The sequence below is a fragment of the Tenrec ecaudatus genome, chromosome 2, assembly GCF_050624435.1.
Source record: "Tenrec ecaudatus isolate mTenEca1 chromosome 2, mTenEca1.hap1, whole genome shotgun sequence".
NCBI lineage: Eukaryota > Metazoa > Chordata > Mammalia > Afrosoricida > Tenrecidae > Tenrec > Tenrec ecaudatus.
Window position 1 is genome coordinate 160,308,319 of NC_134531.1, and position 24,340 is coordinate 160,332,658.

A 24,340-nucleotide genomic window follows, 5' to 3' on the forward strand; every position below is an offset into this window, starting at 1 on the left:
GGAATATACTAAGTATAAATCTAGGAATATTGGAAGTCAAAAATGAAGTGGGACACAGAGATCAATATCTTAGGCATTAGTGACTCAAAAAGCCTGGTTGTGGCCATTTTCAACCAGACAATCATATAGTTTATTGTACCAGGAAATGAAATATGTAGGAAGAATAAAACTTTAAATATACATGGCAGCATTGTAGATTGTAACTAAAATAAAAATTTATAGTGTATATATATATAAAGTAACAGAAGTTTATATATACCCATATATAAACTTTATTGCTCCATCAAGTTCCATGGACTCCATCAAGTTCAAGACACATTGTAAGCAGTGATACTAGCCATTTGATACATCACTAAACAAGTGGAGGCTTGGGGGATCTAACCATGTCAATGCAGCCTTTTTTACATGATTAACGGGGGGCGGGGAGGAGGGAGCACTTGAGAGATTTTGGGAGATTAAGAAGCAAGACATCAGAAGGATCCAAATCTGGACTCTGAGGCAGATGGGAAGAAACAGCAAGAGCATTCTTGTGACAGAGGAGTCATGGAGTGAAGCTTTCTCAGGCATTTTCCTGCTCAGACTTGGACTAGCTTTCTCAAAATACTCTCATGATAAGCAAATGTCATCATTCTTTAGCTCTGCAGAAAGTCAATAAGCAAAATTCCCTGAACATCCAAAAACCCTGTTGCCTTGACCTTTGCTCTTGAATAGTCCCTGCTCTTGCTTTAACCAGGGCTGCTTTCACACCTTGGTAGCCGTTGCTTCATGTTTTTGTCTACAAGATAGCACCGATAAAGCCATGCTTCATCTTCCAGGAAATTCTTCAGCATCTTGATCCCACTTGTTTAAAATTTCCACCAAAAGCTCTGATTTTTGTCTGCAGCTTAGCTGGGCCCCACAGTTTGGGCACTTGTTGAGCACAAAGTTTGTGCTTTAATTTTTCAGTCACAATTGTATAAGCTGAACCAGTTGAGATGTTTATAGCGTGGGCTATTGTTTCTGCTGTTAATGTAGGTCCAATGAAAGAAGAATTGTTTCATTGCAACTTGATGTAGAGGGTCTCCAGCTGAGGCATCTTCAACATTGTATCATTCTTTTTAAAATGAGCTAATTATTTATAAGCTGTTAGCTTCGTTGGGGCATTACCCCATAGACTTTTCCTAAAGCATCAGTGATTTGACCATTCTTTCACCCAAGCTTCCTGATAAATCCAATGTTTGCTTTTGCTTCAATTTTAGCAGAAATCATGTGGCTCTGATAGGATATCTTTTCAAGCTGATGTCTTATCCTCAGTGCCTCAACCTAGCTCCTGTTTAGATGCATTATCACAAGGGAGTAGAAATTTATTTTGGCACAGAAAAGAAATCCACCCATATTTTTGTCATAACTTATCATGAACTTTTTGAAGACCACTTGTATCAAGGTTGTACAAATAGTTGGTATTTCAGTGCAATTTTCATTGAATGTACACTTGAGAGAAAAACATGTTGCCACCGGACACATGGACTTTTTTTTAAACTTAGTTCACTTGTACAGGTTCAAATTTCTTATGTGGACTGACTTTGTATTGATGGACCACACATGAAGCATGAACTATTAATTGTCCCCAACAACTTGTAAGACAAGCTTGTCTCCTACTCTCACACATTACACCCTTCATTTTGGCAGCTGCCAGGCATTATCATGATCCCCCACAGGGCAGGGAACTGGCGATTGCAATAGGAGAGTAGGGAACTGAGTCTCATCTACAGGAGTCCAGTGACCACTGGCTACTGGAGGTTTCACTCAATGGGGATAGTTAGGGAGCAAGTCATGAGGTCTCCTTTGTCACAGGGACCCAATGAAGGTACTCCGGGGAGTTCCTATGCCCCACCTCACCTCTCTGATACTTGAATTCCTGCATAACACCCTGAGAAAGGGCTTCTGCATAGCCCTTTCCTGGGACGGGGGGAGGGGGGCACCCTGTCCTTGAGCTGTCTGCTCCACCTGGACAACTCTGGTAGAAGGTGCTTCCTGAAGTCAAACCAAAGGTCTGCCTCCCTTTACCTTCCACCTACTGATCCTAGCTCTCCCTGCTCTTGGGAGCCTCACCCAACATGTACAATCCATAAACCCACTTTTAGAGGCAATTTTCACACCTCTCAAGTTGCCACATTTCCGGGCTGAACCTCCCCTATTCCTCTCCTGACCCTGATGCTGACCCTTGGGTATTCCAGTTTGTCGTTATCCCCCTTATGGTGTGCTGCCGGCACTAGAATACCGTGTGCGGCACAACCAAACAGTGCTGTCACTCGCCTCCCCCCCCCACCCCCGCTGCATTCTCGCTGCTGGCGCAGCCCAGCATTGCATGAGCTATTTGCCATCTATTATTTTATCATGACTCTTGTCGAGCTTATCAACAACCAAAACCCCTAAGTGCTGTGTCTGTTTTTCATCCCCAACCTGCAAGCGGTTGCTAAGCCACATCTTGCACATCCTGTAGCTGGTTGCTGAACTTTCCATCTGTAGATTTCAGTGTCTTTCGGAGCAGTTTCTGCTTCAAAAGTGAGTGCCTTTGCCTCTATACACACATATTAAGGGTCTGAAACAAATTGAGCCGCTGTCTGCAGCAAGTAAGTGGACGAGTGGTTCTCGGTTAATAGGGAGACCCTGGGAAACTTTCCATCCATGTGTCTGCCCTTCTCTCTCACTAGTGTGTAGGCCTCACCGACAGGCAGTAAGTAGTCTTCAGATGCTTGTGATATGTTGGGGAAAAAACAGAAAATAGCTGTGTTGTTTGCATAATCATCCCGATTGGTTTCTGGAATGTTAAAGCTACAGAGGAGCTAAGAGATGTTGTAGCCCATCCCAAACTCTCTTTTGAAACATTCAGAAAAGAAGAGCCTAGAGAAAATCAGAAAACTGCCTAGAGAGACTGAGCAAAATGGTGAGAGAGGCAGGCTTAGAACTCAGGGCCCTGACATACCTAGAAACAAAGCTTCTAGGTGCCCCCCTAGGAGCGCTGGTGGTGTGGTGGTTGAGCACTGGGCTGCTAAATGCAAGGGCAGCAGTTCGAAACCACCAGCTGCTTTGAGGGAGAAAGACGGGATTTCTGCTCCCGTAAAGAGCTCCAGTCGGGAAACCCCACAGGGAGCTGTTCGTTCTACCCTGTACGGTAGGGGTGTTATGGCAGTGAGGCTTGGTTTGGGTTTTACTAGCTCTCTGCCACATGCCTCACTGATGCAATGGCTTGTGTACGGGTTGGCTGTATGGGGTTCTTCCTATATTACAGGTGGAGGGAGATAGAGAATGAGATGACCTCTGGATCCCTCCCTCAGGTGTCAGCCGGGAGCCTGGTCCCAGGAGAGTCCCCCAGAGACTGTGGGGAGTCCCCCAGAGACTTGGAAGCAGCTGTGCTGGTCTGCTCAGTGTCCAAAGGATCCTTAGTTTTAATTTTTAATGGTAACTTCTTCACAGACTCTTGGAGGACAAGACGTTGGCCCTCACCTTGATTGCTTTGCCTGGTTGCACCTGGTGTATTCAGGGACCATCTCCAGAGTCAGACAGGTCCTGGGGAGACCCGTCCACCTGTCTGTCCGTGTTGTGGTGTTGCTCTGTAAGAACCAGCACATAGCAGGGGCGATCACGCCATCCGTGGAAGGGCTGGATCCCTGTCTGTAAACAGGGCTATGGAGTAGTGTCTGAGGGCGCCTCTCGTGCTGGCTCCAAGGCTTCTATTCTGTTTGGGGGCCTGCACAACTCCCCAAATGACACCTTGCCTGTCTTGGACAAGTCAACATTTTGTTGTTCCTAGAGCAGTCTTAATGAAAAAGTCCACCCAGAGGACAGCACCTTCACCACCCCTTCCCCAAGACACACCAGGGAGGTCTCCTCTCTCACCATGGCAAAGAACAAACCAACCAGAAGCCATTCTTAGGAGCAGAAAGGACGGAGAGGAGGGAGACTGGGGCCAGGTTGGGGAGCACTGCTGTCAGCCCTGGTCTTCTGAACGGCTGTCAGCTGCCATTTCTCTGGGCTCAGAAGGCTCCCAGGGTGGGGGATCAGAGTCCCAGGGCTCCAGACAGTTTAGGAGAGGCTCCAGGTCATGAGAGGCAGAGAGAAGGAGAAAGCGCTTGGTAACTCTGGGACCTGGTAGGTGTTTAACTGAGCAGTGTTTTAGGGTATAAAAAAGGTCCCTATCTCAAATATAACTTAAAGAGAACATTTATTGAGTCTTAAACAAGACAAAACACCAGACAGACAGACACAGCATCTGGATGAGGTGGGCACCGACGGGGTTAAATGGCGTTTACAATTGGGAAGCAAGATAAATCAGATGTGAGTGGGTGGCCAAGGAAACTGTCACAAAAGCATGGTTGGTGGCAGATCAAGACCTCACAGCTATGGGGGTGGGGGGGATAGGTGACCACAGAAGCAGGGATGGGAGCATAGTTGGGATTGGGATACACACATGGTTTGACAGAAGGGCTTACGAGGCAGGTCCTGGGCCTTCCCACCAAGGCAGCCAGGGTGAGACGGACGGGGCATGATCATGACTATGTGACTCCTATACTGTCCCAAGTACAGTGACCTCCATCAAGGACACACCTAGGGAGGCCCCCCCGGGGGCTGTCCCTGCCTGGGCTGGCTGGGCGGTGGGTACTCTGATGGCAGGGTTATCAACGTCCCCGGGTAGTGATCAGAGAGAGCTCTGGATGAAGCTTTAATTTACGGGGGTCGCTGCACATGGATTGGGGGCCGTCACTACCACCTCTAGCCTTTTGCAAATTCAGCTCTAACACACGGGGCAAGGAGAAGGACGTCATGCTTGGTAAAGTGGGGTGGCAGCGAAGGAGAGGCAGGCCTTCGACATGATGGGCCGACACAGCGGCTGCCACAGTGGATTCAGGCACAGGAACCATTGTGAGGATGGCGCAGGCCTGGGCCACGTTGCGTTCTGGGGTGCACACGGTCGCTGTGGGACAGAGCCTGCTCGCTGACAGCTAACCACAATCTGTATGGAAATAGTAGATGCTGAGGTGTATGGCGCTGGCTGGGCAGGTCAGCAGGAAAGCCCGTGAGCTCAGCCCGCCCATGTGTACTTTGCACCTACTCCATTGCCCTCGGTACCAGGCACTCTCCGCGTACTTAATCCTCAGTGCAGCTGTCACCGTGAGCAACGATGACAGTGACAGTGGCTGCTCTGACCCCAGACATGGAGTTAAAGGTCCCAGCAGCTGGAGGCACTGACGCTAACCCTGTCCCCCCAGGCACCATGTCCACGCAGCGGCTCCGGAACGAGGACTACCATGACTACAGCTCCACGGACGTGAGCCCAGAGGAGACCCCGTCCGAAGGCCTGAGCAACTTTTCTCCGGGCTCCTACCAGCGTTTTGGGGACAGCAACGGCACAACGTAAGTTGCTCTGCCTGCTGCCACCCCGGGGACTCCGCGCTTAAGCGCCATCTGTATTCCGTCCCACCTCCTGTTCCATCAGTTCCCCGTAGCACAGCTGGAAGTAAGAGGCAGCGAGACTGGCTGGGGGACGACAGCATGGAGCTTGGTTTGACTTCCTTGCCTGCTACGCCGTCTGATTTTAGTGAGTTAGTTTGTTGTCCATTTCTGCTGTGTTGATCCCTGAAGGCTGGTCTTGTGTAAATGCCTGAACTTGAGAGAGCCATCTAGAGAGGTCATTCTCTTCATTTCGAGCCATGTTAGAGACCTTTCAAAGACCAAGCCTAATTGGAAGTCTCTTCCTCAAAGAACGCCCCTGGCATTTGTCTGTCTGTCTGTCTTCAACACCGGGCAACCAGTCCGCATGGCTTAAGAAGTGGGGAGAAGGAACGAGAATTCTTGCACTTAAAAGGGTTAAGAGCTTGATGGATGAAATCCAGAGTGGGTACATCCACAGAGACAAGGACCAGATTGATGATTGCCCAGGGGTATGCAAGGGAGCAGGGGGGCGGGGGAATGGGGAGCTAAGAAAAGCGTTCCCACGTTGACGGTGGTGCTGACTGCACAAATCTTAGTGTGATTGAACAGTGACATTGTATGATATGTGAAGTATGTGGCAGTAAAACTGTTTTTCCGAGAGAAACAAAAAGAGGGTGATAGGTAAGGGGGCATTTGCTTTGCCTTCCTTAAGGCTTGCCTCATGGATGCTGAGTCCCATACATGTCTGGGCCGAGTCTCTCTCTGAATCTCTCTGAGTCTCTGTGGGAGGGTTTCCAGCCCTGAGGAGTTGCTGTAATCGCCCCCCCCCCATCCCCAGTCTTAGCAGACCCAGCATCCCGTCTTCTGCAGCCCCTTCATTCACTCCTCAAGCTTAACTGTCAACCTGTCTGTGGTCCTCCTCTTTGGGTGGGGTGTGAGTTACACAGGGCTCCGTTCATCTTAGATTCAGGTTCCCCCTCCGACTGCCCTGGGGACACGTGGGATGCTTTCTCAGAGTCCTCACTGCCACAGGCTCTTCTTAGACAGTGTAGCGCTTTCCTTTGTGAACTGGCGTGGACTTGGTCAGTCACCCAAGCAGTGCTGAGCCCTGCTCATCCATCCGCTAGCTCGCTTCCGCTCACAGAGTCAAGCTTGAGAGAGGCCGGCTCCCAGGGCAGGCTCTCTAGGATGTGCACTTGCTTGCCATTTTTGCCAATGGGGAAGGCAGCTGGAGGTGCAGTGTCTGCTGTGTGGGCTGTCCTTCCCCTCTCCCCCTCTAAGCACAGCACCCCGGGCAGCAGTGGCTCCGGAAGGCTGTGACAGCTTCCCTGTCACCGAGGCTCGCTGTTGTGAAACCCTCTCCATGCTTTCCCTTCCTGTTTTGGCTCCTTCTCGTTTTCTGGCATTGACTCATCAAGACAGAGCTTGCTGTGCGGCGTCTGAAATTTTAAATTTGAGCCTGTCGGAAACTCAAACCCAGATAAGTTAGCACACACTCACACTCTCTCTCTCTCTCTCTCACACACACACACACACACACACACAATTTTTTTTGTTTCATATCAGGTGATACCGAAGACTAAACTCACTGCTATCAAGTCAATTCCAACTCGGAGTAATCCCTTAGGAAATAAGTGTTCCCATGTGTAAACCTTTACTGGAGTCAGATAGCCACATCTTTCGACCTCGGAGCAGCTGGTGGGTTCAAAGGACCAACCATTTGGTTAACAGGGCTCTTTCCTGCTGGGGGATTCCAAACCAGAAAACCAAATCCACTCCATCACACTGGTTCTGGCTCAGAGCAGCCCTGTGTAGGAGTTCTGAAACTGTAAATCTCTGTGGCAACAGGCATGACAGCTAGTACCAAACCACACCAAACCAAACCAAACCAAACCAAGCCCGTTGCTGGCAAGTGCACTCATCCACCTGATATTACAGCGTAGAGCTGCCCCAGGGTTTCCTTGGGCGTTGTTTCCTCAGAAGCAGACTGCCAGACCTTGCTTCTGTAGCACCACGGGTGGGTTTGAACCGTTACCCTCTAGATTCACAGTTGAGCACCAATCATTTGTGACACCCAGGGATTTAGGAAAAGGTGTGCCCTCTCTCTTGTCTGTGGGTAGCACAGCCGTTTGTGCTGGACCACAGCTAACATTAAAGGTGGGCATGTACCCAATGACGCCGTGGAAGAAAAGCATGTGGCACAGCTGTCGTGCTCGGTACCATGTGACCTTTTCCTACGTCACAATGGACTCAGTGGCCACGGGTTTGGGGTTGATGGGGGAGGTTTGTTAGGACACTTCCTTTGGGCCTGTTTTGGGAATCGGGACATCTTCCTGGTGTACTCTATTCCAAGAAGCCTCAGTGGCACGGTGGTTAAGCAGCTCGCTGCTGGCCAACAGGGTACTTCGAATCTGCTAGTTGCCTTGTGAAGACCGACAAGGCAGCCTGCTTCCATCAAGACTGACAGCCTGGACACGTGCAGGGCAGTTAGGCTGTGCTCTAGAGGGTCACCCTGAGTCAGAATGGACATGACAGCAGTGAGTTTGGTTTGATTTTGTTTTAAAAAGATATTCTTAATTGTTAAGGCCCTTCCTCCCTTGAGATTGTAGGACAGGGTAGATGACTGATAGCAGGCAGTGCAGTCCCATCTCAAATGGCTACCAGAGATAGGCCACACTGGGGAACCAGAGGATTGGCCGAGTACGTCCAGCCTGGGATGCGGGGTTCCCAAAAGCACTCACTTAAGAGATGTGTCACCTAAGATAAAGGTTTGAGCGGACCCAGGGAACCTCGGTCACCTAGAGGGTGAAACTGGGGAGACATTTCTGAGCTGGGTTCTTGTCAGTTTCTGAATCCCTCCCAACCCTGCTACCCGATTTGCTGTGGCAGAGCCATGCCGGTGACCAGGTCACCTTAAGGCGACAGGCTTGCTGCAAAAGCCAGCGGGGGCGACAATCGAACCCGTCCCCGATGGCGTGCTTAGTGAAGTGATTTCCTAAAAGCTGGCTTGTCCAGCTGCTGACTGCTTGAGCGACAGTTTCCTTGTCCACAGTGGGTGTGCTTTCCTTCTGGCCACTGTGCGGTGCTACGCCTGAGCCGCTCTTTATGAACCTCTGCGGTTCCGCTCCAGGTTGTCCCCTGAGCAGCCGGCTGCCATGCTTGGGTCCGCAGTGCTCAAAGTGCGGCCTGCACACTCCAGGTCCCCAAGAGCTTTGCCAGGAGCCTGTGAGACCACAGCTGCTTTCCTGCTCCACTGACAGGCGCTCTGTGGTTTCTCCCCGGTGACAATTGCACCCGCGGCGGCTGAGCAGAGATGAGCGTTCTTCACAGCCACAGCCGTGCCGAGGGAAGGAAGGAGCAGGCAAGGAGGCAGCAGCGAAGCAGATACATTATCCAGTTCACGACGCTTCCACGCTCAGTACAAGTCTTCATATCCGGCGTGACGCAATGGGAGGCGCCCATGAAGCACTTCTACCGAGTGATGCTGTCGCAAGGGAGGGCACTTGAGTGCTTATGGCGTTGTGAACCGAACTGGCTGAGATCACATATCTCTAAGTATCTATATTTATCTCAAGGATCACTAGTTTAATGAGAAGAACAATTAACCAGCACTCTATAAGCTTTTCAAACCCAAGTCCTTGGCAGACGTTAAGAAATTCAGCGATATTTTTGGCCATCCTGGGATGCGTGCTTCCACGTGGAAGCTAGGAAAACCCTGCGTACCCAGCACGGAGTGCGTCCCCCTGCCTGGCGACTTCTCTGATTCCATCGGTGGTGTTTTTGATGGTACGTAAGGAGAGGTATCAGCAGTTTGGCGATCTTCATTACTCATGAAGTCAGTATTTTCTGAATGGCCACTGTGTGGCGGTAGAAAGCTGGGCAAGAGGTCCATTCAAAGAGCAAGGTGGCCAGTGGACTTAATTGTAACTGAGTCTGCAAAGTTCAGGTTCCATCTTGTACCCCGCCATTAAGAAACGCCCGCCTCTCGACTTGAGCATTGTACTGAAGAAAAATCACCCTCCTAAAATTCTCCTTCCTCTTCTAAGTACATATCAGTTTCTTCGCATGCGACTTATGGAGCGCACGTCATCGCGACGGGCGCAGAAACAGAGGAGGTGGCATCCTGCACCCGAAGCACGGCATTGCAGGGATCTACCCAAAGCCCCGCAGGGCCACGCTGCTCACCTGTGCTTGTCTGGAGAACGAACTTATTCTTTCAGGAACGATCTGTTATTTGTAGTAGCAAGTAATGGACTTTTGTTGTTGTTCTTAATTATAATTAAAAAAATCTCATTTCCAGCTTTGATTTTCAGGGCAGCATATTTGTAGCAATAGATACAATCACACGAAGAAAGCTAGCTATTCTCAGGTCTTCAATGATTGTAAGTGTTCCAAGGGATCCTGAGATGAAAAAGTGTAAGACTGTACTGACGTCGGGGCATAAAAGCAATGAGAGATGCGCTGGGTCTTCTGCCCCGCCGACCCCAGCCCATACTTTTGCCTTCTCAGAAAGAGAGTCTGGGTAGGTTGCTTCTGGGATCCTTGGAGTGGGTTTTTGCGAGGCTCCGACATGTCGAGTAGTCCTAGCGGGACATGCTCAATGGCACAAGAGGAATTTGAGGCAATCACTTAGGATCCTGCGATTTCGGAGCAGAAGGGACTAATGGACAATATCATTTCCTAGTCCAGCCCCTCACCTGGAGAGAATCTTCACCCCTTCCAGCCCCAGAGGAGGGAAAGGATTGCCCTGTGGCAGAACCAGGGCTGGAGGGACCTGGTCACGCACAAAACCAAGCTCAAAGATATTTTGGAGGCTCTGGTCGACAGGTGGGTTTACCTTTGCCCTTAGGTCGATACAACATTTGCCAAGGTAGGCATTGGATAGGCTGCTGCCCTGGCCAGTTCGGATTGGCCATTGGCTCGTGATAATGAAAGGCACAACCGGGCTTGGAGGGAACAGCGTAAGTTTCTGTACAGTGGCTGCATCTTGAGCTGAAATGCTCTCCTTGCGTGCTCCTGCAAAGGTTGGGCAGAGTAGGAAGGCCAAACGGGTTTCTTGCTGGCAGCAGAGGCCTCGAGAACGGAAGATCCTAACGCGAGACACAGATCAAAGCTCACCACTGTCGAGTCCGCTCCGTCCATGTCAGCTGTAGAGCAGGCTAGAACTGCGCCCTGTGGCTTCCAAGACTGGAACTAACTCTTTCTAGGAGGAAGAAACCTCATTTTTCTTGCAGGGAGCAGCTGCTGGTTTCAAACTGCTCACCTTGCAGTTACCAGCCCAAAGTGTGACCCACTACGCCACCAGAACTCCTTTCCCTGGGGTTGGGGGGGGAGGGAACCAAACTCCTTACCCTCGAGTCCATGCTGACTGATGGACAATGTAGGATTGCTCCTGTGGGTGTCCAAAACTGTAACACTTTATGGCAGTACAAAGCTGGTGGTTTTGAACTGTTGACCTTGTGATTAGTAGTCTAACGTGTTACCACTACACCACCAGGGCTCAGACTGATCGCCTTTACGAGTAATAAGAATTGTGAAAAAAAAAAAAAGAATTGTGGCTTTCAGAGATGTATGTTTACATTATGAGGGATTTAGGGGCTTTGTGCCAAAGAATTTCTAGACTGCGCCAGAGCAAAAAACCGTGAGCGAGTCTGCTTGCGGGCAAAGCAGCACTGTGTTTGACCACGTCCCATCCTCCCCGAGGAAACCAAGGGTAGGAAACTCTGAAGGTGAGACCACTCCCTGGCTCTCAGTCTTCTGATGAGTTCCTATCATAGGTAGGTTTATTTTGCCAACCTGGCCAATAGGAATGTGTGGGATTAATCAGGTCGCAGTTTGATTGGAGGGCAATGAGATAAATGGCTCAGCAAGGCCTGCCCTTCTCTCCCTTGCTTTCTGGTGAGTGGAGCTTGCTGAGCATGCGTGCTGCTGCTGTAGCTAGTTCTCTGCCTCAACCTGTGAGCTACACTGCCTGTGGGCCAGACAAACCCATGGATCATATAGCTAGAGCTTGAGGCTGTTTTGCCACACTGCTAGTGTATCTCACTTGAGCTTGAGGCTGGTGTATCCTGTCGCCTTTGCATTGCTTGCATTTAATATCCCATGGGGCCTGCTTTGCTAAGCTCCCAAGTTACAGACTGCTGGTGACCCACCCTGCTGCTTGCTGCCTGTGGGCAGACTCTGCTTCCCTTGTCCCACGGAGGACTCTGCTGTCTGCTTCCTTGACCTTGGACCCTGCAGCCTATGTGAGTTGAAGGATTTCCAGTATAGTTACTGTTCCACAGAAGTGAGTTGAACTGAGCCCTCTGTACTGCTGGGTGGACTAATTAGCTGTCATATTCCTTCTCACTGTATAAACCTATCCATATATATATATTTAATATATATATCCATACATGTATGTGTGTATATATCTATTCATAAATGTCCTGGTTTTGTTTATCTCGAAAACCCTGCCTAACACAGTCCCCATCCCTACAGGAGAAAATGGGCATCCCTTGCCCACCTGGGCAGCCACTAAGCCAGACATGGGGAAACGTTTTCTCTGCCAAGGGCCGTGTGGGTATTTATAACATCATTTGCGGGCTGTACCAATGATCAACTGAAAAAGCCGCCTACTGAATTTGGTCAAGCATTTCATGCGCTCAGCCCGAATGTGATGGCTGGGACTGCTGCTTTCGGGTGGGCGTTAGCTGGTGCCGCCTTCTCATGCCCCGTCCCCGGACCAGGCCACGTACTCAGTCTCATGTATGCCTTACTATAGAGCAGGGGTTCTCAACCTGTGGGTCGCGACCCCTCTGGGGGTCAAACAACCCTTTCACAGGGGTTTCCTGATTCAAAATTATAGTTATGAAGTAGCAACGAAAATAATTTCATGGTTGGGGCTCACCACCACGTGAGGAACTGTGTGAAAGCGTCATGGCATTGGGAAGGTTGAGAACCACTGCTCTAGAGGGTCCCCTTCCCCATGCTGCTGGGCCCTGCTCTGGCCCCCACTGGTCTCTCCTCTCCTGGGAGGCCTCCCCTGGCTGCCTTCTCCCTGGACACGGGTACCTGGGTTCTTCTTATAATAAAGGGTTTTTGCACCCCGTGTGATTGCTGATGTGACTGTCCATGCCCTTGTGCCATTCTTCCTTTTGAGAGATCTATGCCTGATTCGTAGGCTTGCCCACCACTGCAGCCAACACAATGCCTCACGCCCAGGAGACGGTATTTACTGAATGAAACATCAGTGTGGAAACTCAGCGGGGGGTGGGGGTGGGGGGGATGGGGTTTCACGGTTGTGGTTTGGTGAGCACAGGGTATATAAATAGACAAAAGACAAAAACGGCCTGACCTATGGGCAGAAGGATGCAGGAGGTGACTGCCTCCACATGGCTTCTCTAAGCCTGGGGCTCTATGGCATAGGACTTTTTAAAATGTGGGTGCCCCCCCACCACCTCGGGGACTTCTGGTCCTTTGTGATGTCGTATGGCTTCTGCTCTGTTTACTTTGAATAGAACTTTCTGTTACAGCGTTTAAGAGCTTGATGTTTCATGGCCGCTGGTATCCTCTCATCCAGTGGTTCTCAATCTGTGGGTCGAGACCCCTTTGGGGCTCGAACGACCTTTTCACAAGGGTCGCCTAAGACCATTGGAAAACACGTATTTCCAATGGTCTTAGGAACCAAGACACTTCTCCTCTATTTGTCTCCAGGCGGGTTTGTCCACATGAGAGTACCGAGCTTGAAGACTGTTACCCATGCTACACCATGCTTCAAGACAACATTTCATTTATTTGTCATTAGAAATAAGTATTTCACAATATATAATTACATATTGTCTTTGTGATTAATCACTATGTTTTAATGATGTTTAATTTATAACAATGAAAATATAGCCTGCATATCAGATAGTTACCTGATACAGTAGCAAAATTAGAGTTATGAAGTAGCAATGAAAATAATGTTACAGTGGGGGGGGGGTCACCACACCCTGAGGAACTGTATGAAAGGGTGGCGGCATGAGGAAGGGTGAGACCCACCGCTCTACTCCCGGCGCTGGCCCTCCTTAGGCGAGCTTGCCTCCTCAGTCACAGTTTGGGTCTGAGTCTCCACAGTGGCTAGAACTCCGCCCAGACAGTGCCGAACGGAAGGCTGGAGTGCCCTTGGGCCTCCTCTCCCACGAGTGCAGGGGCTTTTGGAGAAGCCACAGGGAGTGGAGGCTTCCGGCGTGGGTGCTAGGAGAGGGTTCCGGCGTGGGTGCACTGTGGGGTCAGCCTGCCTGGGGTTGAGTCCGCCTTCACCTGCCTAGTAGGGATGCGATGTGGCGTTGAGCAGGTTGCTTCTTCAGACATATGTCCACGCTCAGAGGCGGTTGTAGAAATACACTGAGACCACGTTTAAGAGCACTGAACGCCAAGTGTTCAATAAACGCTACCTGTGAATGCTGATAACGTTTCGCTTGCCTAACTCCTTTCCATGCTAGATGGTTCCAGACGTTGATCCACCTGCTGAAAGGCAACATTGGCACCGGACTCCTGGGGCTCCCTCTGGCGGTGAAAAATGCAGGCATTTTGGTAAGGAGCGCCGTCAGCAAGGGAAGGGAGGTGGCATGGTGTAGGAGACAATTTCCTTCTTTTTGTTTTTGTTTTAAATTCACCTAAAACACTATAAAATGGGAAGCCTTTGTTCTTAATGGAGTTGGGGTGAAGGAACATTTAGACATTCGTTCATCTAAAGATAGGCATTGAGGGCCTCCTACGTGCCCAGCGCTGTTGTAGACTCTGAATATCCATCCGTGAACACACAGTCATGGGTTCAGGCCTCCATGGCAGGAGAAAGTACTTACCAGTAATGTTCATGTTTCAGTCACACATCTATCTGCTTTCTAGTCTGCCCGGCCTCAAACAGCCGACTTTGAGAATCCTACTTCTTTTTAAAATCCCCCTCCCACGAGAACCAATGCTGCCTGTCCAGAGGCGTCCCAGTCCCCTTAGCTTGGGCCATGGCTCCGAGGTGCTGGGCGCTGTCTTTGTTGACCTTGCTCCTCCCCACACCCCTCCCTCACCCTGTCTTCTTCCTGAGCCACTGGGGCCTGCGCACAGCTTCGGGCCAGGCTTCTCTTGACGGCATGCTAAGTTCAGAGAGAGTTTGCCTTCCGATGCTGTGCAGCCAGAGGTACCGGCCGGCACAGACCCTGAGCACTGGGCTGTGAATCGCAAGCTCGGTGGTTTTCTGTGGGAATAGACCCTGCTCTTGGCTTCTGTAGAGATTACAGCCCAGGAAACCCTCCCAGGCACTTCTACTCTGCCACACGGGGCTTCCTTGCCGTGGAAAGCCTGCTGGAGGGTGCGACAGTACAGAACAATGGTGTGTCTGGAAAGCCTGTCCCTAGAAATGGCTCCTTTTAATCGCTGGAAAGTTCCAGCCCCCTTGGGCTCAGCTCAACCTCCGTCTGTTTGTCTCTTCCCCTGCTGTTCCCAGATGGGCCCCCTCAGCTTGCTGTTGATGGGCATCGTGGCCGTGCACTGCATGGGCATCCTGGTGAAATGTGCTCACCACTTCTGCCACAGGTGAGTCCTCCAAGCCACCTTGTCAGCCGCACCAACCTCCCCAGCGCCAAGAGGGACCGTTTGTGCAGAAGGGTCTCTCAGAATCCCCGCAGCAGCCCGAGGGAGGCACTGCTCAGTGTCAGAGCACTCCCTTTCCCTGGGGGAGTTTCCTTGTGTCTTCTTGTCTGGCTTGTTACCTGCAAAAAGCCAGCAGCTGGGGACCACATTCTGATTGTGTGCAGCTGGTAGCACCTGCGCCCATTGAAGTGCTTCTGCCAGATGGTGAATTAGAATAGAAATAAGGGTGTGTGGGCCTGAGGTGTCAATGAGATCAGGTAACAGACACCAGAAGACTCAAAACAAGCAAACAAACAAACAAAAAATATTGTTGAGAATGAGGGGGGATGGAGCAGAGACCTGAAACCCATCTGTAGATAATAGGACATCTCACAGAAGGGTCACAAGGAAAGGATGAGTCAACCAGGTGCAGTATAGCACCGAGAAAACACACACTATTCCTCTGGCTTATTTTTAAAAAAACTGTTTCATTAGGGGCTCATACAGCTCTTATAAGAATCCATACATACATAAATTGTGTAAAGCACATTTGCACATTCACTGCCCTCACCATTGTCAAAACATTTGCTCTCCACTTAAGCCCCTGGCAGCAGCTCCTCATTTTACCCACCCTCCTCTATCATGACCCCAGTTCTGCCTCTTAGTTCTGACTAGACCGGAGGAGCATGTACACTGGTGCAGAGAAGAGCTCACCACACATGGAATCCAGGTCAGATAAACCCCTCAGGAACAGAAATGGGAGTAGGGATACCAGGAGGGCAGGGGAAGGTGGGGGGAGGAGGGGAGGAAGGGAGAACCGATCACACTAATCAAGACATAATCCCCTCCCCAGGGGGGATGAACAATAGAAACATGGGTAAAGATAGACAGTGTGAGATATGAAAATAATAATTTATTATTAATAATAATTTATAATAATAAACACTCATAAATTTATTCTTTAAAAGATTTATAAATAAAATAAATAATTAGAAATCATCATAATTTAAGGGGTAAAGAGGTTGGGAGTGAGGGGAGGGAGGGAAAATAGAGGAGCTGATACTAAGGGTTCAAATAGAAAGTAGATGTTTAGAAAATGATGATGGCAACGTATGTACAAATACGCCTGATACGACGGATGTGTGGAATGTTAGAGGCGTTGTAAGAGCCCCAATGATTAAAATAAAAAGAATAGAAGTAAGTGACCCGTTGACACCACACTTGGGGTCCTGAAATCCCACCAAGCTCCAGGGCCCCGGTGGTGTCTCCAGGGGCTTTCTGCTGTGGTCTCACCCACCCACCCTGCCTTCCCCTCTCCCTCCCCTTTGCCAGGCACAACAAGCCCTTTGTGGACTATGGGGACACAGTGATGTATGGACTGGAATCCAGCCCCATCTCCTGGCTCCGGAACCATGCCCACTGGGGAAGGTAAGCACTCTCCTCTTTCATTTTCCAAGGGCCTCCCTGTGTGGAGGCCATCAGATGGGGGCCGGCGACATAAGCAATAGTGGGCGATGGACAGGTTGGGTCAGTGGCCTCCAGCCTAGTTCCCCTCTACAGTTAGTAACTTATGTCCGCGATCCTGCTCTTCTCTGGGCCTCTGTGTCCTCGTCGATAAAATGGAGAGCCTGGCCACTCTGGCTCCAACCCTCTCGAACCAGCAACTGTGTTTTCCTGGTGTCCCTTGCTCACAAAGGACCCAGCGTGATAGGGTCGGGCGGATTCCCAAGGTCAAATACTGGTCCCCAGAACCATGGAGTCCATCTAAGGCTAGAGCCAGCCAAGAGACTGGTCATACAAAGCAGCAAGAACGGAGTCTCAGGGGACGCATTCTGGGCCCTGAGCAGGAGGGCCCTTCAAGATGATCTTGTCTCTAAGGGTGCTTTAGGGTGGGCCTCCGGGCAGCAGCAGGCACGGCTTCCAGGAGGAGGTGGGCTGAGCTGGAACAAGAGCGAGAGCTGCCTTAGGAAGCGAGCAGTGCCCGGGCATCGCTCTGTGGTCATTTTTCAGCCGTCTGGAGGGAACGATCGTTTTCATCTCCTACTTGGGGAAATTGATTTAGTTATAGAGAATCAGTGTCATACAGGTCTGTATCTTTTTTTTTTTAATCTTTAATTGAACCGCTTTAAAACTGTTTCTCAGACAAGTTCCTCTTAGTAGTTCCGGAAGGTACTTGGTGGCTCAGGTTACATAATTCTTCCCGCAAAATTATGTTCTGTGACCGAGAGAAGACTCATGGCCAGTGACCTCCTCAGTTGGTTAACGGATCTTTCTTTTCTCTTTCCTGCCCTCTGCTTTGTGCTTCTTGCCTCGTGTCCTCTTCCACCCTTCAGTAAACCTTCACTTAAAAAAAAAAAAGCAAACAAGATCAAAAGATAAAAATTGAAAGTAAATACCAGTCACAGCAGCATGCATTTCTCTTTGGAAATCGTCCCCATATAAAGATGCCCACACAGGGTCGTTTTTTTACACAAATTGCCCACAGCTTGCCTGCTGGGTTACAACTTGCTTTCTTCTCCCCCTTTAATGTCTTAGCCTTCTTCTTTACCAGCCCACAGAGACGTAACTTGCTCTGTCTAACTGCGGTGTGATGTTCCATTAGGAATGGTCATTCCCTTTGGATGGCCCTTTCGGTTGGTAGCAGCTGTTGTTGTAGCAGGGCTCCCCGAGCCACCTGTTTGGGGACATCTGTTTCTGTGTGCTGCCCTGAGAGTGGGTTGACTCTTGAATGTGAGCTATTGAAGGAGACCAGGAAGGGTTCCACCGCCTGGTCTTTCCCACGGAGGCTCCCTGTAGCTTTAGATACAGGGTGAGGTGGGGAGGCGGGCATGTGCGTAGGGGGAGGAGGTGGAGGGGCTGGGGAGTAGTTCTGGGGTCTGTGGTACACTAGTGCTCATCCGAGTCTCGGGGCTCCTCACTAGCTTTCTAGATAAGCAGCCCCGACGGGGTCCTCAGACACCGCCCAGAGAGTGTCTGCTTCACCCAGGGCAGACACTCCTCCCTCAGGGCACTTGTCCTGCTCACTTGGTGGGAAGGAAGGGTCGCTGATGACTTGGGGGAAAGCACTGTTAGAGACACCTGTCCCTCTGCAAGTCTTGCTCTTCTGTAGTGAGCTCTGTCTTCCTTCCGCGCCCAATTTCAGGCACATTGTGGACTTCTTCCTGATCGTCACTCAGCTGGGGTTCTGCTGTGTGTATTTCGTATTCCTGGCTGACAACTTTAAACAGGTAGGCCCTTGTTTGAGAGAGAGAAAGAGAGAGAGAGAGAGAGAGAGAGAGAGAGAGAGAGAGAGAGAGAGAGAGAGAGAGAGAGAGAGAGAGAGAGAGAGAGAAAGAAGAAAAAGAGGGGAGAAGAATGGCAAGTATGAGTGGGATTTCTGTTTGGAATGTCAGTTTAGGTCAGTGGTTCTCAACCTTCCTAATGCCATGACCCTAGGTCCTAATTTTGCTACCATAGGTCTTCAGATGAGGATTGAGCAAAACGCACTGCTTTATGTACAATCTTAATTCTTTTGTTGACCTAAACCAGCAGTTCTCAACCTGTGGGTTGCGACCTCTTTGGGGGTCGAATGCCCTTTTCCCAGGAGTCGCCTGATTCATAGCAAAATTACAGTTTTGAATAGCAGCAAAAATAATTTCATGGTTGGAGGTCACCACAACATGAGGAACTGTATTAAAGGGTCTCAGCATTGGGAAAGTGGAGCACCACTGACCTAGGGCTTCCCAAAGTGTCAGGTGTTGTATCCATCCTCCTGTCTGTGAGGAGGGTATTGTCAAGGCCACCCCGGAAAGTGGGCTTGCTAATGATGTTCATGAAGAACTCCAAGTTCATGAGGCTTGTCCTACACACTGGAATGGAGGCCCCCACTCAGGAACTCCCTCCCCTGGGAGGCCACCACCTTTGTCACTTGAGTGACTTTTCCTCTTTTGCCCTCCTTCCCCTCGCGGTAGGTGATAGAAGCAGCCAATGGAACCACCAACAACTGCCACAACAATGAGACAGTGATTCTGACACCCACCATGGACTCAAGACTCTACATGATCGCCTTCCTGCCCTTCCTAGTGCTGCTGGTTTTCATCAGGAACCTCCGCGCCCTGTCCGTCTTCTCCTTGTTGGCCAACGTCACCATGCTGGTCAGCCTGGTCATGATCTACCAGTTCATCATGCAGGTAGGGTCCCAGGTTCTTGTCCCATCCCCATGACATAATCAAAGGAGTGAGCAAAACTATTGGAACGTGAATAGGCTGGCGTTACTTTTGTGTGAATTAGGCTTTTTCTACCTTGACACTATTGATATGTGGGGCCAGCTAAGTCTCTGCGTTGGGATCTGATCTGTGAACTCTCAGACATGGAGCAGCATCCCCAGTCTCTCTGCATTAGATCCCAGGAACACTGTGCTGCCCCGCTACTGTGCCAAACATGATGTCCTCCTTCCGGCACTGGTCTCTCCTGACAACACGTCCAAAGTATGTAAGATGAAGTCTCGCCATCCTTCCCTCTAGGAGCGCTCTGGCTGCACTTCTTCTAGACAGATGGGTTGCTTCTTTTGGCCGTCAATGGCACTTTCAATGATTGTCACCAACATCATAATTTGAATGTATCCATTCTTCTTAAGTCTTCCTTATTCAGTGTTCAACTTCCACATGCAGATGACGCAACTGAAATAGCATGGGTTGGGTCAGGCACACCGTACTCCTCAAAGTAGTCTCTTTGCTTCTGGTCTTAAGGGTGTGGTATGTCTTGATTTTGTGTGTGTATGTGTGTTTGTATATGTTGTGTGTGTGTGTACATGCCTAACTTATTTTTTAATTCCTTATGCTATTTTTAAACATGATCCATGTGTCTATTGATAATATTTTTTCACATACTCATTGATAGAAACACACAAAAAAAGGTAATCTAAAAATGTGCTACTTTTTCTTCCTGCTTTGTCTGTGTGGTGTGTTCGTATAGTTGTGACCATAGTTGACATATGAACGATAAAAACATTCCTTCATATTATTTCATAAGCCATTTTTATGCACGATTTACTCCAATTTCACTTTTTAAATGTATATAAAACTCTATGGTATAGTTAAGGGTGTGGTAATTAGCTATTCACTTGTTTGGGAGCATTTTCATTAACTTTGTTAAATTTTTTTGTAGTTTGATTTTTTTCCCTTGAGAGATGAGTACAATAATGTGGCCATTTTTGCACAACATCCAACATTTGTATTTTTTTTAAACTTGATTTTCAATTCAATCCTAACCAACGAAGCAACACTGGAAAAGACCTGCATTTTAAAATGTGGGTGATCCAGAATGCTGAGCAAACAGGCAGGATTATGGCGCAAGGCCCGTTGGAAACATCACCTCCCTTAGACAGCAAGGGCAGGGTGATGTTGCACAGTTGCCAACTCCGGACTGGCAGGGTTGAGAACAACTGTGCCAGACTCAGCGATGGCATCCCATTGCCAGGCTCAGAACGTGTGCCACCCTCTACAGTCTTGGCAGAAATCTAATGTCACGAATCGTGCTCTCGCAAGGGCCCACTATGCATCCCTACAGAAATTCAACCCATGTTTTGTTCCCATTTCTATCAGCACTCTGGATTGTCCCGTTTTTAAAATTCAGGTCTGCTCTAGTTTTACTTCGTCAGCCATGACTGAACCCATTAAAACCATTTCAATTGATTCGAAGTCCTGGAATTATATAAAGCCTTGGGCGAGTCTTCCACCAAAACAGAAGGTTTTCCCCCTTTCTTGAAGGGGGAAAAAGAGGACCAGACTTCCACACCTCGAATTTGTATGTCCCTCTCCCTCAGCGAATCCTGACCTGCCGATTTGGGGTCCCAGTCGAGACTTTGTGTGTAGCGTGTTGTTTTCTGTTGCTCTCTTTCAGAGCATCCCAAACCCCAGCCGCCTCCCCTTGGTTGCGTCTTGGAACACCTACCCGCTCTTCTTCGGCACGGCCATTTTCGCCTTTGAAGGCATCGGCATGGTAAGAGCTGCGACACGGAGTTTCTTTGGTGCCATAGGCTCCTGGAGCTCCGCTTCCAGAAATGCTGAGCCGAGGCTCTTAGCCGGGATCCCCTGAGACTTGATGGCCCCCAACACATGCCATCTCTGCCTCCTGAAGATAAAGTCGGTAACTTAAATGTTTACCTTAAAAACCCCTCTGCTGAATGCCTGTCTCGCGTGTGGGCAATAGCTACCCGACATGGCAATCAGGAAAGCAGAGTCTAGAGTGCCGGCAGCCATGTGACCTTGGGCCACGACTTACCCTCTCTGAGCTTCGACTGCTTCTGAAAAGGGAGCTTAGTAATTAGTAAATTCTGGGGTGAAGTGAGCTGATATTATGTAGAATGCTCTGCCCCATTCTTGACACATGGTAAGCATGAGCGAATTATTTTGATTCATGGTATTATTGATTCTGTCATTAAATCAATAAATGTGCATAACGTTCTGCCCGGGCACATGCTATGGTGTATTTTCTGTGTGTAAATGAACCGCCTGTCACGCAGTCAACTGTCCCCACTGCTGCTGTGACTTTGCCTACCCCTTCCCCCCTAGAGAGGAACCCACCACTCAGTTGTGCTACATTTGATGGCGTTTATATTTTTAATAATAACCGTCCAGAGTCCTTTCTCTGAGGACAGTTGCTGGCTCTGCTGCCCGGGGGCCAGGGGCTGGGGAGGTGAGGACGCCCTCCTCCTGCTGTGGCATTCTTCATTTCCCTGTCATCTTTTAAACCTCTGTGGACATCTAGGAGGCAGACAACTAAAAAAATTGTGGTGGTGGTGGTGGTCAGGAGCTGATGACTCCCCTTGGCAGTCCTGAAGATGCTGGCGCTGAGTGGGGGGCGGGGGGAGGGCTTTTGGAGTGAACCGTAACCCAGGCTGGGTGTCAATCATCAATGGGTCAGAGAACAATCAGCCCTTCTCTCGGCTCTTTCTTGGGGCTGTGCTTTGGTACTCCCCCAATTCACAAACGCAAATGGCTCTCCTGCTGCGGGGTCTCTATCTCAGCAGTGAGAGTAGTGTGTCTGAAGTACTAGGGGCTTCAAGGAGGCGGTTGAGTAAGTGTGGAAAGATGTCAGGGACCCCGTGTTCTTAAGGACCGTTTGGCCAAATCGATCCATTTCCCCTAACAACACTGTGCCGAGTGCTTCTTGCTTCATCTCCGTAGCCGGGGCTCGGTACCGGAGTCATCCTCTAAACAACCGTTTAGACTTCTTTGCGTTTTCTCTTTTCACAATAAGAAGGGACATCGCTCCTTGGGCTCCTTGGGCTCCTTGGGCTGGACTGAAGGGTTGGCAGGGCCAGGCGTAGGTATGCTGCTGACAAGAAGTTCCTGCAGCCTGGGGCTGGCTGCGGAGGAAAGGTGCTCCCTGCCTCAGGCTCTTTGTACTCTCCGTGGGAAGGACACTGATAGAGAAGTGTCCGAACGTCTAGTAGGTGTGGATTAACTGCAGCTGGAGACCTTTGTACTGGTGCAGGGGCGCGAGGGGAACAGGGCAGGTGGAATAGGGGTGCTGCGTGGCCCTCGGGTCCAGGTGCCAGCCGTGTGCAGCCGTGTGACGGCACACACCATGCTCCTTCTCAGCTGCAGGCACGCAGGGGCGGAGGTGTACCGACCGGCCCAAAGGGAGTTTGAGGAGGAGACTTTGCCCTGCCATGCAGTCTCTAGTCAGCGGCACCAGAGCCAGGTGAGAACCCTGCCACCAGCCTTTTTCTTGTCGGGGCCCTCGTGGCCCAGGAATGGAAGCATGTGACTGCTAGCTAGCACCCATCACCTGTTCCACAAAAGAAGGATGTGGCTTTTACAGGGACTCACAGCCTCGGAGACCCTGTGGAGGGGCACTGCGACCTTAGCCTGTAGGAGGATAGGTTTGGGGTTTCCTTTGAGCTAAGGTGAATGATTGGTCTCTGTGAGAGGAAGGAAGCATGGCGCTCTGTGATTTGGACTGGGGCTGTGACCGTGAGACTCTGCTGTGGGGACGAGGGCTTCGGCAATCAGGCTGCGCTGTGGGGCTGAGTCTGAGGCACCTATAAAGGCCCACCAATTCCGGGCCTTGCCCCCACCTCTGCCCCACTCCATGCTCTCACTAAGAAGCTGAACCGGTCTGTCTTGGTGCCCACCTCTTCTGCATCCTTTCTGGGGCCTGCATTTCTTATTCCCTGCACAGGTTAGCATGGCCCCCAGTTGGTACAGCAGCCTCTGCCACTGCAGCCTCTCAGGCCCTGTGTTAGTCCAGGTAGACTAGAGAACCAAATTCAAAGGCATTCATATGTATTATAAGAAAGAGCTTTATATGAAGAGTAATTGCGTATTAAGAAAACATCCCAGACCAGTCCAGATCAAGTCCATAAGTCTGATATTTACCCATATGTCTGATACCAATCTATACAGTTCTCTTCAAACTCACGCATCACATGGAATGATGCTGAATGCAAGAAGATCACAAGCCAGTGGGTGGAAAGTCTTGTGGATCCAGTGGCAGTGGAAGCATTTCAGCACTAACGCAGGTCTCCACATGGCTCCTCCAGCTCTCTGTCTCAACAGCAGGAAAGGGAAGTCAGAGAGAGAGAGAGAGAGAGAGAGAGAGAGAGAGAGAGAGAGACACCTCCAGTGAGCTATTTATCTCTGTCACGCCTCCAGATGAGGTCATCAAGCTGTAACCTGATTGACAGGCTAAACTCCACCCCTTCACTCTTAGTTGACTCAAGTTGACACAAGATTATGTAAATCCCACAAAACAAAACGAGTTCGGAGTGTTGGTCTGACTGATAAAGGACAGACGTGCTCACTTTCTGTGGTTGTCCTTTCCCTGACTGTCGTCTCACACAGGTTCTGCCCCTGGAGAATAAGATGAAGGATCCCCGCAAGTTCCCCCTCATCCTGTACGGGGGGATGGGCATCATCACCATCCTCTACATCAGCCTGGGCTCGCTGGGCTACCTGCAGTTTGGAGCCAACATCCAAGGCAGCATCACCCTGAACCTGCCCAACTGCTGGTACGTCGGGGCAGGAAGGGGTGCCTGGGAGCAGTGGAGGGTATTTTAAAAGTAATAGATGCTAAGAGGGAGGTTTCCCCTCATTCTCTCCCCCCCCCCTCTCTAAAACAGTGTTATTATTGTTAAAACAAACCATGCACAACACCAGGTACACTGGTCAGCGATGCCTCACCAGGTACACCAGTCAGCGATGCCTCACACGGGGTCCGGTAAAAGCAACGCCTTCTTCAGGTCGCACAGCCATGCTCGGCCCCAGGTTCCGAGTCGTTCCGCCCGCTCACGCACTCACTGCCCCCCAGCCTCCTATCTGACCTTCCAAACTGCCGTGGCTAACGTGTTACCTAA

General features: G+C 50.0%; 1 protein-coding gene across 3 annotated transcripts in view; it reads left to right on the forward strand.

Moving 5' to 3' along the window:
• SLC36A1 (solute carrier family 36 member 1) overlaps positions 1 to 24,340 on the forward strand; it is a 54,277-nt gene that overhangs the window by 12,059 nt on the left and 17,878 nt on the right. For 2 of the 3 annotated variants that reach the window (XM_075541845.1, XM_075541846.1), the window contains exons 2-9: positions 5,250 to 5,394; positions 13,878 to 13,968; positions 14,876 to 14,964; positions 16,333 to 16,428; positions 18,143 to 18,227; positions 18,951 to 19,169; positions 20,881 to 20,979; positions 23,829 to 23,995. In XM_075541845.1, coding sequence (XP_075397960.1) covers positions 5,255 to 5,394; positions 13,878 to 13,968; positions 14,876 to 14,964; positions 16,333 to 16,428; positions 18,143 to 18,227; positions 18,951 to 19,169; positions 20,881 to 20,979; positions 23,829 to 23,995 — 986 coding nt within the window. In that variant the 5' untranslated portion in view covers positions 5,250 to 5,254. Of the gene's footprint in view, positions 1 to 5,249; positions 5,395 to 13,877; positions 13,969 to 14,875; positions 14,965 to 16,332; positions 16,429 to 18,142; positions 18,228 to 18,950; positions 19,170 to 20,880; positions 20,980 to 22,583; positions 22,697 to 23,828; positions 23,996 to 24,340 lie in introns of those variants that run through there. The other variant, XM_075541847.1, reaches the window with a different exon arrangement.